This window comes from Diadema antillarum, unplaced genomic scaffold, assembly GCF_040938485.1.
Source record: "Diadema antillarum isolate AM-2024a unplaced genomic scaffold, OU_Dant_1.0 seq00000525_RagTag, whole genome shotgun sequence".
Taxonomy (NCBI): domain Eukaryota; kingdom Metazoa; phylum Echinodermata; class Echinoidea; order Diadematoida; family Diadematidae; genus Diadema; species Diadema antillarum.
The window spans coordinates 286986-303897 of NW_027271477.1; the positions used below are offsets into that span (position 1 = coordinate 286986).

The window sequence follows — 16912 nt, forward strand, 5'->3', positions numbered from 1 at the left end:
ACAAACTGTCCATATACAATCTGTATTTTATTTAAGGGTTTTGTGGTCAGTGATGGGCATTGACAACAGTTGATACATTGTAGCTCTTTGACAAATTATGTGTTATCATCCCTGTCCAACAACTGTCCATATTTTCTCCTGTCTATCATTATAACAGAGATGTTCTTACTGATGGAGGTGGTGCAATAGATGCAGCCATCGCTGGTTTGCTATGTGTGGGACTGTACAATGCTCACAGTACCGGCATCGGTGGAGGAAGCTTCACTCTCTACTATGATAAGCAGGAGGGGACTGCACACTTTTGGGATTCCCGTGAGAAGGCGCCGCTTGCAGCTTACCAAGATATGTATGTCAACAAATCAGAAGACGCCTCAACAGTAGGTAGGGAGTTTGTTTGTTTGTTCATTTTAATTCTACCTTAGACTGTTGAAAGGAGCCTCTGTGATGTGAATCAGAACAGAAAACAATCTGTCATTTTACAAGAGTCTAATTCTTGCTATTTGAAGCAAGAATTTTTACTTCATTTTTCCCCTTGAAACAGAATATTCCTCATGTGCAATCTTATTTCAATTGAAAACTGTAATATTGCAATATCATTTCATCAAAATTAAACAGCCATATAGTATAACATATGAAAAAAAAAATGATAAAGTTAATGAGGAGGGGAAATTATACCTTGATAATTTGTTTTTGTTATCTGATTTTCTTTTCAAGCCTAAGGTTTGTTTCAAATAAGAATGATATCTGAGCTATGCCACAAAGTATGATGGCATGACAGGTCAATATGTGACCGTGCATCACAAAACGAACAAAAAGTCGCACACAGTGATTTTGAGTGAGGACTGAAAATAGGTGAAATGAGTCAACCTAACCAATCTTTAGTTTTTCTTATTTTCTGAAAGAACAAGTCTTTCTCTATATCATATTAAAGTTTGGGATCATAAAACAAACAGGAACTTGTGCTTTCAGCAGTTTTTCTCAAACACTTTTTGGTGGAATAGTGTGATTAGTTGTTTCTCATAGAACCCTCTTCCCGTTTCTCAAAAACCCTGTCCATACACTTCACTTTCAACTCCAATAACTTTGGAAAGAATGATGCTACTGCATTGAAAGTTGGCATCAATCATGTACAGAATGTGCTAATAAAGCATGCTAAATTTCAGCTTAATCTGATCATCCTTTCATTGTCGTCGCTCCGGTGGTCAACATCATGTTTTTTGCTCCATTCATCCAACAGCTGGCATAGCTTGGTAAAGATTAGGCGCTTGAATACACCCTGTACTTCAGAGCCTGTTTTCTCACTTCACCTTTTCCAGAGTGTGTCCTTTCTTTCCAATATTTAGATAGGTTAGGAGAGTCCATTTGAATTGAGTTATACATCATTTTGAAGCTTAGAGTCTGCTCTTTCAGAATCTACTCTTAACTAAAAATCCATGTCTGGCGACTTTTTGTTTGTTTTGTGATGCAAGGTCACATAATGGACAACTATTTTGTGAGAATAGTGTTACAAACATATTTAGAGATCATATTCACAGACTCTAATGTAAGGCCGATTGTAAATCATTCAGACATGTCATGAAAGAAAAGAAACACGCACAAACAAACATGCACACACACAAGAAAGCTAAAAAGTAACTCATGCAAAGAGTGTCGAGATAATTTCCCACATCCCTACCACCATTATGTAGTGGTTCATCATTTTTCCTCACCCTGTTTCATGATATTTAGAAGGTTTAGCAGAAAACAAAGTCTGTCATATCTTGCTTACAATACAGAATGATATAACCTGTTTATGGAGTCAATAAAGTAGTAGTGATGAGAAAGCAATATTTCTTGATGGAGCAGAAGATTAAAGTGAGATTCAAAGGTTAGAGTACATCAAGCTTGCAGGTCGAATTTTCTTCATGAATTACCAGGGAGTGTTTTATAAAGCTGTTTGTAAAGTTATGAACGACTTACGAGTGACTGGTAATCAGTTCTTGTGCTGAATTATGGAAATTCTGATAAGTATAGCACATCAGAACTGATCACCAGTTGCTCGTAAGTGGTTCGTAACTTTACGAACAGCTTTATGAAACACCCCCTGGTAAGAAACAAATATTGCCACTAATATTCATAGTGATGAAATTTTAGCAAACATATTTTTATGAGATGTTTGATACCTTTGGACTTTTGGCCTCTAACATTTGTGGCACTATAGTTGGACTTCACATCATTACATTGCATTACCAGTAACAACGCCAACAACATAAAAACAAAAACAGGGCTTCACACTACACTGGCAGTAGTAGTGTGATATTTTGTTGTTCAGGCTCTTCATGTAATAATTTTGATTGTCTGATTAATTAGATCTCTAAAGGATACTATGCGTATCAGATGACTCCCCCACCCCCCACGTCTTCTTCTGTTTTTCTTTTGAGGTATTTATTGTGGTGCTACTAACATTCTCACATACTATCCCCACACTGTCCCACTCTGATAAATCATTTTTAAGTTGAACGGCTCCAAAGGGCAACGCATTCTCAATATTTGAGACCTCCTTCACCTTGGCTTCCACTTCTAACCTTGAGGGAAGTTAACCTTTAGTATTTAGATTCTCTGTTCAGAGAAATCAAATTATTCACTGTATGCTTATTATTTGTTTGGTTTTTCAAAACTATGTTTTCAATTTTACAGAGATATACTGGTCAACTGATGAGACAAAATATGAGGATCTCACCCAGAATTCATATTGATCAGCTACCCTGGCCTGATGTTGTTATCTTCAGCTATGAGATTCATTCCCTCAGCACACATCCCCTGACATTCTGCAGTTACTGTAAAATGAGAAATGTTCTCGTGCAGTTTAATTTCACGAATTTCGCCAAGATTCGCGAAATTAAAATGCACATGAAAATTCTTACCTACTCTATATGCATTAACTAGTGCCAGTGACAATTCGCGAAAATGTCATGCTGTCAAAAAGGCGGTCGGCTCCAATTGGCAATAATTTCATGCTGCGAATATATCGTGCTTTACAGTAAGGGTTATGATGTGTGAATCTTACCAGTTCCCTGCATTCCTGTAATGAAGTGCATTGTTGGAGTCAATTAATTTGGGTGTATATGACTTTATGTTTGTGACACTATGTCCACCAGCTCCATATTGATGTGTTCTAACCATGAACCCAGTCCCAGCCCAAGGGAGAAAAGTCTCTTCTGATGTGAAACCTATTAGTATGTGTTGTATGTGTTTGTGAGCGCTGGTACCATTCCATTGATTCTCTGAATGGAACTTCACCCACATCGGTACCTTTCTCATGTCATATTCAGATTTATTATTATTATTATTTTTTTTTTTTTTTTTTGGTCTTTTTTGTGCCCTGCCCAGGTGGCCTGGCTATTGGGGTGCCTGGAGAGATCAATGGCTACTGGGAAGCCCACCAGATGTTTGGCAGGTTGCCATGGAGACGGCTGTTTGAACCATCCATCCAGCTAGCAGAGAATGGTCTGATTATTAGCACTGCTCTTGGAAATGCCATCAACTCACAGTCAGAGAGAATACTGGCAGATGAGAGTCTCAGGTATTATATCTTAATATCATATTGTGAGTGTTTGGGAATAGAGTGCTGCTGACATAGGATTCATAATCATAATTGCGAAACATGACAAATAAAACGCTTCATATAAATGGTAAAATAAGACTCATCTAAACACCTTCTAAAGACAGCCATGATGACTGCTACTGGTGATGATTGATGTAATTTACATACCAGAAATAAATCTAAAAGCCAATTATCATATCATTGCAGTACATACATTTTTCTTCTCAAACAATTGTTAGATATTGAACTGGACTGCTAGTTGTATGTAAGGCCATGTTATCTGCTGAACACAGCATACCTTTGATGATTAAGGTTAATAAAGAGAATCATCAGTTGCTGTGGTTTATTTCTTCTGCAAAGCTACCTTAATTATAATGGTAAAAATCTGTGATTTAAAATCAGGTTGGCAATAAGATTCACCACATGTGGTGATGCTGCATATCAATTCATTTTTATTCTAGAAGGCTCATTATGTTGTGAACGAGTACAGAGTATACTCGGGAAGGTGTCTATGAGAAATGCATGTTGTAGCAAAATCAGTCCGTCCTCAATGGGTTGAGTCAGTAAGGGTTAGTAGACGTCAGTGCTGTGTCATGGTGCAGTCTCACCATTTGGCATGCTTTGTTTATCTATGGCAGAGAGATCTTTACTGATAGCAATGGAAGACTTCTTACAGCAGGAGATACTATGTACCGAAGGAAGTTAGCCAACACACTTCGCCAGATTGCGGTTAACGGAGCGAGTGAATTCTACAATGGGTCGATAGCTGAAAGCATTGCAGCTGAGGTTCAGAATAGAGGTGAGTCACTGCGGTTGATGGGAACTCCCCTTGACTCTGATTGGGTAGCATTCTGTAGTCATAATCCAAGCTGCTTTGTGGAAATATGCATCTCTAGGTGAGGTGGAAACAATCTTTTCAATTATTACTTCAAACAAACATGTTTTGTTTTTTCTGATTCTGTCATGAAATGTGCTTGTTGATATCTCATCATCTTGCCACGTCTTTCATCTTAAACCTCAACAATTTCTGTAATGTGATTGTGTCCCTAGAAATGGCCACTGAACTACGATGTATGTAATCATTCAAATATTAAGTAATAAAAGCTTTAATGTACAATAACTCACATACAGTGCACTCCCGTTGTAACAAACATATGACAAAATTCCGGTTACAATGAAGTAAAAATTCTGACCCGAGCGTTACCTGCTCTATGTTTTTTTTATTGTTTGTAATGAAATTTCTTTATTAGCAGAAAAATGAGCAAAGAAAATGTGATTCCACGAAAGAAAAGTACCAGTCCCAAGGACTTTGTTATAATGGAAGTCCTATGTTTTCTTCATTGTATGAGAAATTGAACATAAAACATAAAAACTAACAGTTCATATAATAATTGGAACTTTTTGGAAAATTTATTTTTAGTACAATTATTTTATTGAAAAATGACACGACAGTGATGGGATTGGAAAAAGAAATGTACTCAATTCCGGATGATGTATGTCTTGCCTTTTGTGTGTACTTTTACCTGTCCTGTGATTTGAGTCTCATATAAAGCAAATAATAAAGTTTTACATAATATTCTCGCTGGTGGTTTCCAAAAATTAGTCCGATGCTTCAAATATTAACATATTGTATATTTGTACAGTATTATTAGTTTTGGTTAATAAAAGAATAATCCAAAATGTATTTGTGCTTGATGAATTTCTGAAACAAACAAACTTTAGATATAAGGCACAGAAAAATAAGATGTTATTGCAAAGAGTATGTTTGTTGTTTCTGGTCAGGTGGTATAATCACAGTTGAAGATCTGGCGGCTTACAGTGTAGAAAAGAGAACACCACTGAGCTTCCGAATCAATGATATGACTGTGTACTCTGGCAGGCCACCATGCAGTGGAGCTGTCTATGCCTTAATACTCAACATCCTTGAAGGTAAGAGAAGTGTGCCTGAGAAGAAACAAAGAAATAGATTGCTTCATAGCGATTTAAATGATTGTGTCCATCTTTATCTTTAAATGGCTGTTTCCACTATTAATATCTTGATTTCTTTGTTTAACAATATAGCCGACGCCATATGCTATTATCTGTTTTAAATGTCCATCTTTCATTGATGAGTCTCTATTTATTTTTCTGCTTTCATTTAAAACATCTTAATAATCCATAGCAGGGCATCTAATGTCAGGCCCGATATTTAGTACTAGCAGAGCTGCCAAGTCTCCCTGATTCTGCAGGAGTCTCCCTGAAAATGTCAAAATCTGTTCATGTCTGAATAAGAGAATATTAAAATCTCCCTGATTTGGGGATTATTTTTGCCCATTGAAATGCATGTAACACACAGATATCTTCCTGATTGCTGTGTGGAATCTCCCTGATTTGGATGTGGGAATGTTGGCAGACCTATACTACTGACCCGACTAGTAGTCCAAATGTTAAGTATTAAATTCAGAACAAGTGTAGGCGGAGTAATAGCAATCCACTCAATCTATACTTAAAGTTTATTCTGGCCATATGATTCCAGTCAGTATTATTTGCTATCATTCTCACTGTGTTATCCGTTTGTAATATATTTCCAATTGATTGCGACTTCTGTGTCCGTTTTACAGGGTATGATTTTACTGCTGCCAGTATTAGATCCGACAATGACAAAGTTCTCACGTACCACCGCATCATTGAGGCCTTTAAGTTTGCCTATGCCAAGAGAAGCGCCCTTGGAGACGAAAGTTTTGTCGATGTCACAGAGGTAATGTACTCTTGACACCATTGAATGAAGTACTAACTGGTAGATGAAATAAGCTGTAGTTGAGTGTGGTAAGATCACAAACTCAAGTTATACTGACTCCTAGATGTCAGAGCTAAAAGCTGCTTGTAGTGTTTGTAGTCAGCAATTCATCTTTTGAATATCAACCATATGGTTGTAGAGAGGTGATTAATCAGGCTCAGGTTGTGTGTTAAGTAGTGAGAATAGATGTCTGCTTGATCAGTGCTTGATGATCATTCGTCTGTGTGACTGTAGAAAGAGAGGTGAACTTAGGACCAGACTGCTGTTTCTTTATCACTCATGTGTGAGGAGACATAATGATAGGAATCTTGAGATCTGTGAATGAAAATGATAATGAATAACACTTATATAACACTTAATACTGATGTTTCTAAGAGTGAAATGTTATACTGGGGAGTTTAAGGCATTTACATTTAGAGATTCCTTGACAAATAATAAATATCACTTTTGTAGTCAACTAGAAATTTGCTGTGAAATGTTTGTAAATAAGCCCCAACATCACTTTTCCCTATTAAAGAAAACAAAATAGATGTCAATATATGTATCACACCAAGTCAAATTAATTGGTTCCCTTTTGGCTTCCAAACATTGGTGTATTGACCCTTATCAAGTACTAGTACTTTTTATGTCAATAATCATGTTACCTCTTTTTGCACATTCCAATGAGATGATATTTCTGTTTCTTGTTTACCAAATGGCTGGCTGGTAATGGAGTACCGCGTGTGTGACTTTTTTCTCAGTATCAAGCAGTCTTCATTTCGTAATCTTTCAGATTATGTCTGAAAGCTAACTACTGTGTGCAAAATGTATGTGGACTGTTGAAAAGAGGAATACTAATAATTGACATGATTATTGACGAAGAAGGTGAACATAGGCTTTCCAAACTTATGCTAGAAAGGAAAAATGTTTGAGTGTGGGGAATAGCACAGAAACATTTGTATAGAAGGGAGAAATGTCATTTTTGTTTGGCAAAGGTAAGGCTATCATATTCAATGTTTTATAGTGATAACATTTTGAGAATGTAATCTCAACAAGGAAAGCTAATTACTTGAAATATGTCTAGAGTAAATATGTCTACTCCTCTTCATTGAAGTGTGGTGTATGAGTAGAATAAGTCAGTTATAACTTTGTAAGGTATCTAACTTTACCATCACACAAGTTTTCACTCTCTGGAACCATAATCTATGTCAACACACTTCAAATTGAACAACACTCATAAAGAGAACGGAGATAACGGTAGTTTTATACTGTTTGAACTCATACCAAGGTTATTGGCAGGGACTAGATATCTCCACTTGATCTTTGCACTGTGCTAACAATTGTGCATTTGGATTTTGCATTTACTTAGAGACATCAGGTTTTGATCATTAAGTCCAAACAAGCTACTACACTAGTACAGAAGATGTTCATCATCATGGTAGTTGGTGAAGGAATAAGGTTAATCGCTTCTCACACAAAGCGAAGTAAAACAGAACGCTTCCTCTGGCAAAGTAGACTGAGTGCTGCAGTGAACGTGTACAAGTGTATTTGTAAGTGCTAGAGAAGAAAAACATTGTACTCAGAGGTACGCCATTGTTTTGCTTCGCTGGAACAAAGACTGTGCTATCATTGGTTGATGTAGTAGATTTAGCCAATCATTGACGTTCCTGCCAGAAATTCCCTACCTGTCATCTGCGGCCATACGGAAAGGCAGCCCTCTCGGCCTGAATTCAGTGGCTGTCACCATGCCGCATCGATTGTCGACTCCATTTTGTTCACATACTCTTTCCTTCTGTGTCTGCATCACCCTCTACCTCATTACTGCCATGGCCTCGAACACGTGATCTAGAACAGTATCTAGCCAAACCCTTGGATGGGAAAGTCTATGACTGACTGAATACTAGCTTCCGCATCGGCCAATCATAGCGCAGTCTCCGCTCCAGCGAAGCGGAACAATGGCGAACCTTCAAGTAGAATGTTTTCTTCGCTAGCGCTATAGATACACATTCACTGCAGTGCTCAGTCTACTCTGCCAGACGAAGGCCAGCAGATCTTGCGGCCCTAGCTTGGTAAATCCTTTCCATTTTATCTCACTTCATGTGATGACTGATAAATCTTATTCCTTCATGCTACTCTACTAATATGCCAATATTGTTCTTACATCTGTACCAAGATAAACCTCACTGTAACTGACTTCTAGAGCTGTGCTAATGTGGAAACATCCCATGTGTCAAATATTGTGTTGGATTGAAGTGATAGTGAATCATTCTTGTGTGTTCTATGCTGATACAAGCACCTCTTTCAAAAACTTCCTGTATCTCTGTATTTTGATCTGTAAATGCAAAGTAGCATCAGATTAGCATGCATCGAATAGAGATAACCATTTCCAGATGTACTTTCTATTTCATTCTCAACAAATCATGCAACTTATTTGATTTTGTTTTTTGTGCTATTGAATCTGTAGTTGGTGGCAAATATGACATCTCAAACGTATGCAGATGGTCTGAGAGCTAGAATCAACGATGACAGGACATACAACTACACATACTATGACCCTGAGTTTGAGATTGTCAACGATGGGGGAACAGCGCACATTTCCATTGTAGACCAGGAAGGCAATGCTGCCTCAGTCACAAGTACCATAAACACATAGTGAGTTTACCTCTCCTGACTTTTAACACCTAGTGAGTGTACCTTTCCTACCTTTTAACACCTAGTGAGTTTACACTCCTTCCTTTTAACACCTAGTGAGTTTACCTCTCCTACCTTTTTAATACCTAGTGAGTTTGCCTCTCTCACCTTTAACACCTAGTGAGTTTAGCTCTCCCATCTTTTAACACTTAGTGAGTATACTTCTCCTACCTTTTCTTACACAGTTACCTCTCCCATCTTTTAACACCAAGTTAGTGTACTTCTCCTACCTTTTAACACCTAGTTAGTTTACCTCTCTCTCCTTTTAACACCTAGTGAGTTTCCCTCTCCCACCTTTTAACACCAAGTGAGTTTATCTCTCCTACCTTTTAACACCTAGTGAGTTTACCTCTCCTTCCTTTTAACACCTAGTGAGTTTACCTCTCCTGACTTTTAACACTTGGTGAGTGTACATCTCCTACCTTTTAACACCTAGTAAGTTTACTAGTACCTCTCCCTTCTTTTAACAATTAGTGAGTTTACCTCTCCCACCTTTTTAACACATAGTGAGTTTACCTCTCTCACGTTTTAACACCAATTGACTTTACTTCTCCTACCTTTTTACACATAGTAAGTTTATCTCTTCCTCCTTTTAACACCTAGTGAGTTTACCTCTCCTACCTTTTTAATACCTAATGAGTTTACCTCTCTCACCTTTTAACACTTGGTGAGTTTACTTCTCCAAATTTTTCACACATAGTGAGTTTACCTCTCCCACCTTTTAACACCAAGTGAGTTTACTTCTTCCAACACCTAGTGAGTTTACCTCTCCTACCTTTTAACACCTAGTGAGTTTACATCTCCCACCTTTTTAACACATAGTAAGTTTACCTCTCTCACCGTTTGACACCAGGTAAGTTTACTTCTACCTTTTAATACCTAGTGAGTTTACCTCTCTCACTTTTAGCACCTAGTGAGTTTAGCTCTCCCACCTTTTAACACATAGTGAGTTTACTTCTCCTTCCTTTTAACACCTAGTGAGTTTACCTCTCCTACCTTGTAACACCTAGTGAGTTTACCTCTCTCCTTCTAACACCTAGTGAGTTTACCTCTCTCCTTTTAACACCTAGTGAGTTTACCTCTCTCACTTTTAGCACCTAGTGAGTTTACCTCTCTCACCTTTTAACACTTAGTGAGTTTACTTCTCCTACCTTTTCACACATAGTCAGTGTACCTCTCCTACCTTTTAACACCTAGTGAGTTTACTTCTCTCCTTTTAACACCTAGTGAGTTTACCTCTCCAACCTTTTTAATACGTAGTGAGTTTGCCTCTCTCACCTTTAACACCTAGTGAGTTTACCTCTCTCACCTTTAAAGGACAAGTTCACCTTCATAGACATGTGGGTTGAGTAAATGCAGCAATATTAGTAGAACACATCAGTGAGAGTTTGAGCAAAATCGGACAATCCGTTAAAAAGTTATGAATTTTTGAAGTTTCTGCTCAGTCACGGCTGGATGAAAAGACTGCTATAGCTTGTGATGTCACATGAGTACAACAATATTAAGAAAGAATAAAGAAAATTCAACATTTTTCCATTTTTCTCGCATAACAAAAGAACACACGATTTCTCTCTTTCAGAAGGCAGGGGGAATAATATTACCCTCAACATACGTCAGTAGCAAGTCAAAGAACTGTGCACTTTATTCAAAAAGTAAAGTTTTGTGAAATTCTCTTTTTATTTTCCTTATATAGTTGTACGCATGTGACATCATACACTGTAGTAGTCTTCTCTTCCAGCAGTGACTGCGCAGATACTTAAAATATTCGAAGCTTTTGAATGGATTATCCAATTTTCCTCAAACTTTCACTGATGTGTTCTACTAATATTGCTGCATTCTCTCAATCCTTATGTATATGAAGGTGGACTTGTTCTTTAAACACCTCTAGAGTGAGTTTTTCATTCCCACATTTTAACACCCGGTAGTCTCGGTGCCGGGGGCTGAACCTTGTCTTGCGTCCCAGAGAGTTTTGAGATATCCAAAATGGTCACTGAAAATGGAAATTCCACTTCAAATATTTATGTGTGAATGGTGAAGAAATTAAAAATAAATTGATGGTTTTACCCTATTTCGAAGGGACTAAGTCAAAATCTGGGTGAGTCTACTCTAGCATCCCAGAGAGTTTTGAGATATCCAAAATGGCCACCAAAAATGGAAATTCCACGATTAATATTTCTGTGTGAATGGTGAAGAAATTGAAAATACATTGATGGTTTTACCATATATTTCTAGGGTGCTGAATCCAAATCTGGATGATTCAACTCAAGTACATTAGTGTATACATCCTAATAGCTTTTGACAACCTGAGGAATACACTTCCATTGTGTGGTAACAGATAACCTTTAAGCATCTGTAATATATGTATTACATCAAATTACCTAAAAAAGATATGTTCATATTTCTCTGCACCTTTTCTAGTTTTGGATCAAAAGTCCGAGGGAACGTAACGGGTATTATCTTCAACAATGAAATGGATGACTTCTCGAAGCCGGGAGAACCCAATAACTATGGTGTACCACCTTCCGAGACGAATTTCATAGTGCCTGGAAAGCGCCCTATGTCTTCCATGACTCCAGTAATCATGGTTGATGATAATGGCGATGTGCGCTTTGTCGCTGGAGCATCGGGAGGTACAAGAATCACCACGGCAACAAGTTTGGTAGGTGACAAACAAAATAATGTAAGCCGTACCCCAGTGTATGACAATTGTATTGATCAAACTGTTTTAAGAAAATAACCTATAACAAATGACTCGCCTTATATTCTGGGGGTGTATAGGACATCCCTCATGTCTTTAATAAGCTTACTTTTGTGGGAAATATCGCTAATGTGCAAAAGGGTAAACTTTGATAATTGCTGTAATTTTTTTTCTCAATATTGACTGAAATTGTGGAATAGTGATACATTGACAGTTGTTTGTGCAGTGGTAAAAGCGGCCATCTTTAGATGGCTAAACAAGTTAAGTTTAATAATGCTTAGAGGTGTTTAATTCAATGTGAAAGTATTGACCTCTAAGTCTAATGCCATTCACTAATTGCATTGAAAATGCATGAAACACTCAATACAAAACATTACGATTTAAACGCGCCATTGCTTGATAACAGCATATACAATTTTTTCTTTCTCTGTTTACAATGTGGATGTAATATTATATACTGACAGTTGCATGAAATAGTCTTAATGGGTTACATCTTTATGAATTAAATCTTGAATAGGCATGTACAGACAAAATTGGATTCTAGCATTTGGTTCATTTGTATGTGAACTCAGATATCATATGAAGTCATTATGACCTCACCGGTCTATTATCACAGGTATCCGTGGAGACGCTTTGGTTTGAGTCTTCTCTGGTTGATGCTGTAGAGAGGAGAAGGGTCCACCACCAACTCGTTCCACAGTACTTCAATTATGAGCCCGCATTTCCGAGTGTGAGTATGCATTGTCTCAGTGAATCAACCATTTATGTTTAGGTGTGTAAACTGTGTTGTAGGATGATTAATTGAAGGGAGGGTATGTATGCTGTGTAGAGGGAAGGCTATGGCAAAAGTGACATTGAGGTAATATGTCAATTAACTTGCTTTACTGACAGAATACAGTTTTGGGGAAGATGGGAGAGAGAGAATGATTTTATGGAGTAAAAATGAATCATAAGGGAGACAGGGTAGATTAAGCTCGCTTGGGGATTTAGCTTCACCTGGTTTGATATAAAGGAGAGAAGGGGAAGCCATTTTAGGGGTTAGTGGAGAATGTGTAGAGCAGGGCAAACTCACTCAGTAATATATTTGCTATATTAAGAACTTAAAGCCCAAATTTTCCTCCACAGGATTCCACTTAATATGCCACTTAAAATACTGGAATAGGTATAATGAGATATGAACTGTAATGATGTATAAGTCATCTATGAAATGTGAAGAAAAAAAATCATGATCTTTACACAAAACAGAAATTTATCAGTTCTTATTGTACATATAGACTCAATTGCATACATCTATGTATTAAGTTTAAATTGTTTATACTGATTTTGCAAAGTTGTTTAGTATGAATAAACGAGGTTAATATTTGGTCCCAACTTGCTTGTTGTAAAGAGACTTTATTATCCTGGTCTTACATCCCACTGATTGAGAGAATGCCATGTTGATCTTGTCACTTGTAGGATGTAGTGGAAGGTTTAGAGGAGAAGCGTCACGTGGCTCAGGAGTCATCCAGCTTTGCTGTCGTCCAAGCTATCAAACGACTGGAAGATGACTGGCTGGAGGCTCACTGTGACAGCCGTAAGGGAGGAAGACCTGCTGGATTCTGAGACCTGAGGATTGCTCTTTGAAACATTGTCTGCTGGTCATTGATCATCACTTCTTTCCAGTGGTGAAGGAGGTGATGAGGAAATACACATGATGAATATTTCAGTAACAAAATGCTCACAATACAGTGAATATCTCATCATGTATTTCTCAGACAAATCATCTTTATCAAAACTTATAATGTGTAACATAATATAGAGAACTATATACATGATTTCCAGGTGGTATTGCGAGAGAGTTTGCTGTGAGGAATGTAGAATGTTTCCTCTTTTCTCTGCCTTTTGGCTGAGATCATCATCATGTTTGAATGCACAAATAATGTTTGTGTGAACTTTCTGTATACTGTAGTGCCATGTACGTATACTAATGACTCTCTTTCATTCCATGATATACATCTCCATTTGATGGAATGCTGAATTATGTATACAACTCACTCCATTCTGTCTAGTTGTGTGTATGTATATATTGTCGGTTGAATGGAAGTGATAAAAAATTAAACTCACAGATACTTTGCAAAGTGATCTCTTTCTTGAGAACTTGTGACTTACATCTTCATGTCCTGGAAGAAGATATAAAGTGCAAATTGCTTACAGACAGCAAATAATGCCCATCATGTTAAACTCATGTACCTTCATATACATACTTTAGTGGAATATTGTATTTCAAGTTATGTGCAGTTACGTACCTAACCCTCTTATAAGCTATATACAATCTATATGTGAGAAATAAAAGATCAAGAAATCAATTGTATAAGTGCAAATTGTTTTACTCAATTGATCAGAGATTTTTCAAAATATGTAACTCATCTTTCACTGTTATATTGTTTACTTGTAAAAGGAAATGATCATGATCTGAAAATGTGAAATCAAGATGGTACTTAGGAAGATTGCTTATGGTAAAATGTGAAAAGAATGTGATGTTTGATAGTGAAGGAAGTGTATGCAGCAATCATTGTACAGTGTAATGGCACTGTATCATACTCGATATCAAAAGTTTTATACTCTCTTATGCAAAAAGTATTCAGGAAATATTTATCTACTATTGTTGCAAGAATGTGTGCTTGTATCCGCCCCTGAGCTTTATATAATTTATGCAAGAAAAAAAAATGGGAAAAAGGCCACAAGTAATCACAAATACAGTTGAGTCCATTCATCACTCTTTGGATTTTTTTAATGCTGCTATAAGAAGGCAAGCATGAAGGAGTAGGCTGTTTCTTAATCTGGGCATTTACCATCCCAAGAGATAATGTTTCTACACTAATTTGTGATTCTCTTTTTTTCATGTGGTAGTATTCAGGAAGTGCTTTTTGAAGGTGTTTAACTCTGTCATTTTTAGTGTGTCTTTGGTTATCAGAATGTATGCAGCTCATCATAGTATCTGCTGATAAGAATAGAGCATAAAATCTTTGGCACAAGAATGGCCAAACTTCCTCCCCTTACCTGGTTTTGGAACAGGAGATGTGATTTCTTGTGCACAACTTTCTCACCAAGGAAACATGAAAGTCGTTTTGGCAACGACAAAAATTATCCATTGTGCAGCCATAGTTGATTCATGTAATGCAGAAAATCACAGCAGTGCTTGAGAAATTTAGTCAGTTGCTGTCTCTTACTTGTTTTTTGACAAATAATGAATAACTTCTAAATCTATTGATATTCACTATTGTGCAATCAACAGTTTTTAACAAATAACCTTTATGCTAATTTCTAATGATATAATAGGCAGTCAATTTCCTGCTTAATTCTCATAGCTGATGGCTCTTGTTCTACTTAGCATATATTTATTTGTAGGAAAAAATTCACCGTATGTCATGTAATACAATGTATGTGTATTTGATCATGTAGGCAGAACGTATGTTGTCTAAATTGTGCCTGTATTTGTGGTTGGTAGCTTACATTATGCAATTGCGCTCTCCTGAAGTTATCCTGTCATTGTTCTGAGAGGTCCTTACCTCAGCAAGTTTCAACCAACATACATGTAGATATATAAAACAACTCAAGTCCAATGCAATTGTAATTGCATACTGTTCTATAGTTCATTTGAAGAAAAAAAACCCAAGTTTTTAACAGTTTTTAAACTGATAATGTGAACGAAAAAATGTGATATTTTACATTGCTATACCGGTGTTATAAAAGAAGCCAAATCTGTTATGCAGAAGGAAGATTTACTTGACTTTACTCAGAGTAGTAACTGATCCACCATGAAATTTGGCACTAGATGAGTACGGAACACATATTCAAACATCTGTCTACAGTCTGTATGGCTGAGCAATTTATTTCAGACTATATAGAGGAAGGAACCAGTGAAGCCAAGATACATGTGTAATGCATTTAAATATGTTTTTACTTCCCAATTCACTAGGCATGAAATGTGATTCTACATTGCAGATTTATGTAATTGCATGTTTGCTCAGGATGCATTCGTTATTACTAATATCAGTGAAATAATATCCCAAACAGGACTGAAGAGTAATCATTGTTATACCTTTATTGAGCAGTCTATGAAATCTTCCCAGAAAATGAGATTACAGGATAGATCGGGATTTGTTTGTCTATTGTCAGATACCATAGAAATCCTTGTCCTATCTCATTGTGATGTTAACAGAAGATTGTTATACTCTATCTCGTACTGTCACACTCAAGAGAACAGCTCCACACATGATAGCTTTTTGTCCCTCGTGATGTATGCAGGTACAGTAATCTGAAGTGAGATTAGAATGTAGCCTAGGCAGCATTCTTGTTCAAGCAAAATCATACAAGCAGAAATGTACCATGTCTTGTCACTTCTGTATCAAAATACATAACGACCTGAATAAGATTTTTATTTTCATCTGAATCTGGTGAAAGTTCAGGAATAATAATCATCCATACATGTGAGGATGTGTCAGCCAGGTTTTTAGGGGCATGGTGTAGATCTTTCTTGTGAAAAGTTTCTTTTTTTTATGTCATTCTGTAAAAAGTGTGTGTAATGTACAAAGTATGGATGTCACGAAGTGTGAATTTTAGGTAATACCTCTCACATGCTAGTCTTATTTCAAGTCCTTTCAACTGCATTTTTATCAATGAACACTTGTATCATGTAGATAGACATTCCACTAGAGTTTTTACCATTGATGTGAGTAACTCGTGTTTGATTACCATATTCAAAAGATTCCGTTACATGTTTTTCATTCTGTAATATTCTTGATCAATTTCAAGACATTATAACTTAGACTGTAAGGCTTGCAAAGTGAGTATTATGTGATGAGCCATAATTCATGTCACTATACAATTTATTGTCCTGACAGGAGTCAGGACACATGGCTAGTACACAGGGGTTTACGTGACAAAATTGTTTTGATATCTGAACATTATTTTTAAAAGAACTTTTGAAATATAGCAGAAGCAATATGCATGATCTGATATTATGAGTTCTATCTGAACCTACCAGTGAAATGAATTGAAAGGAAGACGTGATATCCAACTCAGGTACACAAACAGGAGATATTTGAAAGTTAAGCTGGTTACACAAGTGCTTCATTCTCTGTTTGTTTCCAAACTCCTACCTGACATGTCATTATATCCACAAGGGAATGAGAATTCCTGATTT

General features: G+C 36.8%; 1 protein-coding gene across 1 annotated transcript; it reads left to right on the forward strand.

Annotated features, from left to right (window-relative positions):
• Positions 1-232: 232 nt before the first annotated feature.
• On the forward strand, positions 233-13669 carry LOC139734401 (glutathione hydrolase 1 proenzyme-like). Its single transcript, XM_071645189.1, has 9 exons — positions 233-381; positions 3370-3562; positions 4222-4382; positions 5366-5512; positions 6184-6320; positions 8803-8990; positions 11448-11688; positions 12344-12457; positions 13183-13669. The coding sequence occupies exons 1-9, from the start codon at positions 345-347 to the stop codon at positions 13327-13329; spliced, it is 1365 nt and encodes a 454-aa protein (XP_071501290.1). The 5' UTR covers positions 233-344; the 3' UTR covers positions 13330-13669.
• Positions 13670-16912: the final 3243 nt, after the last annotated feature.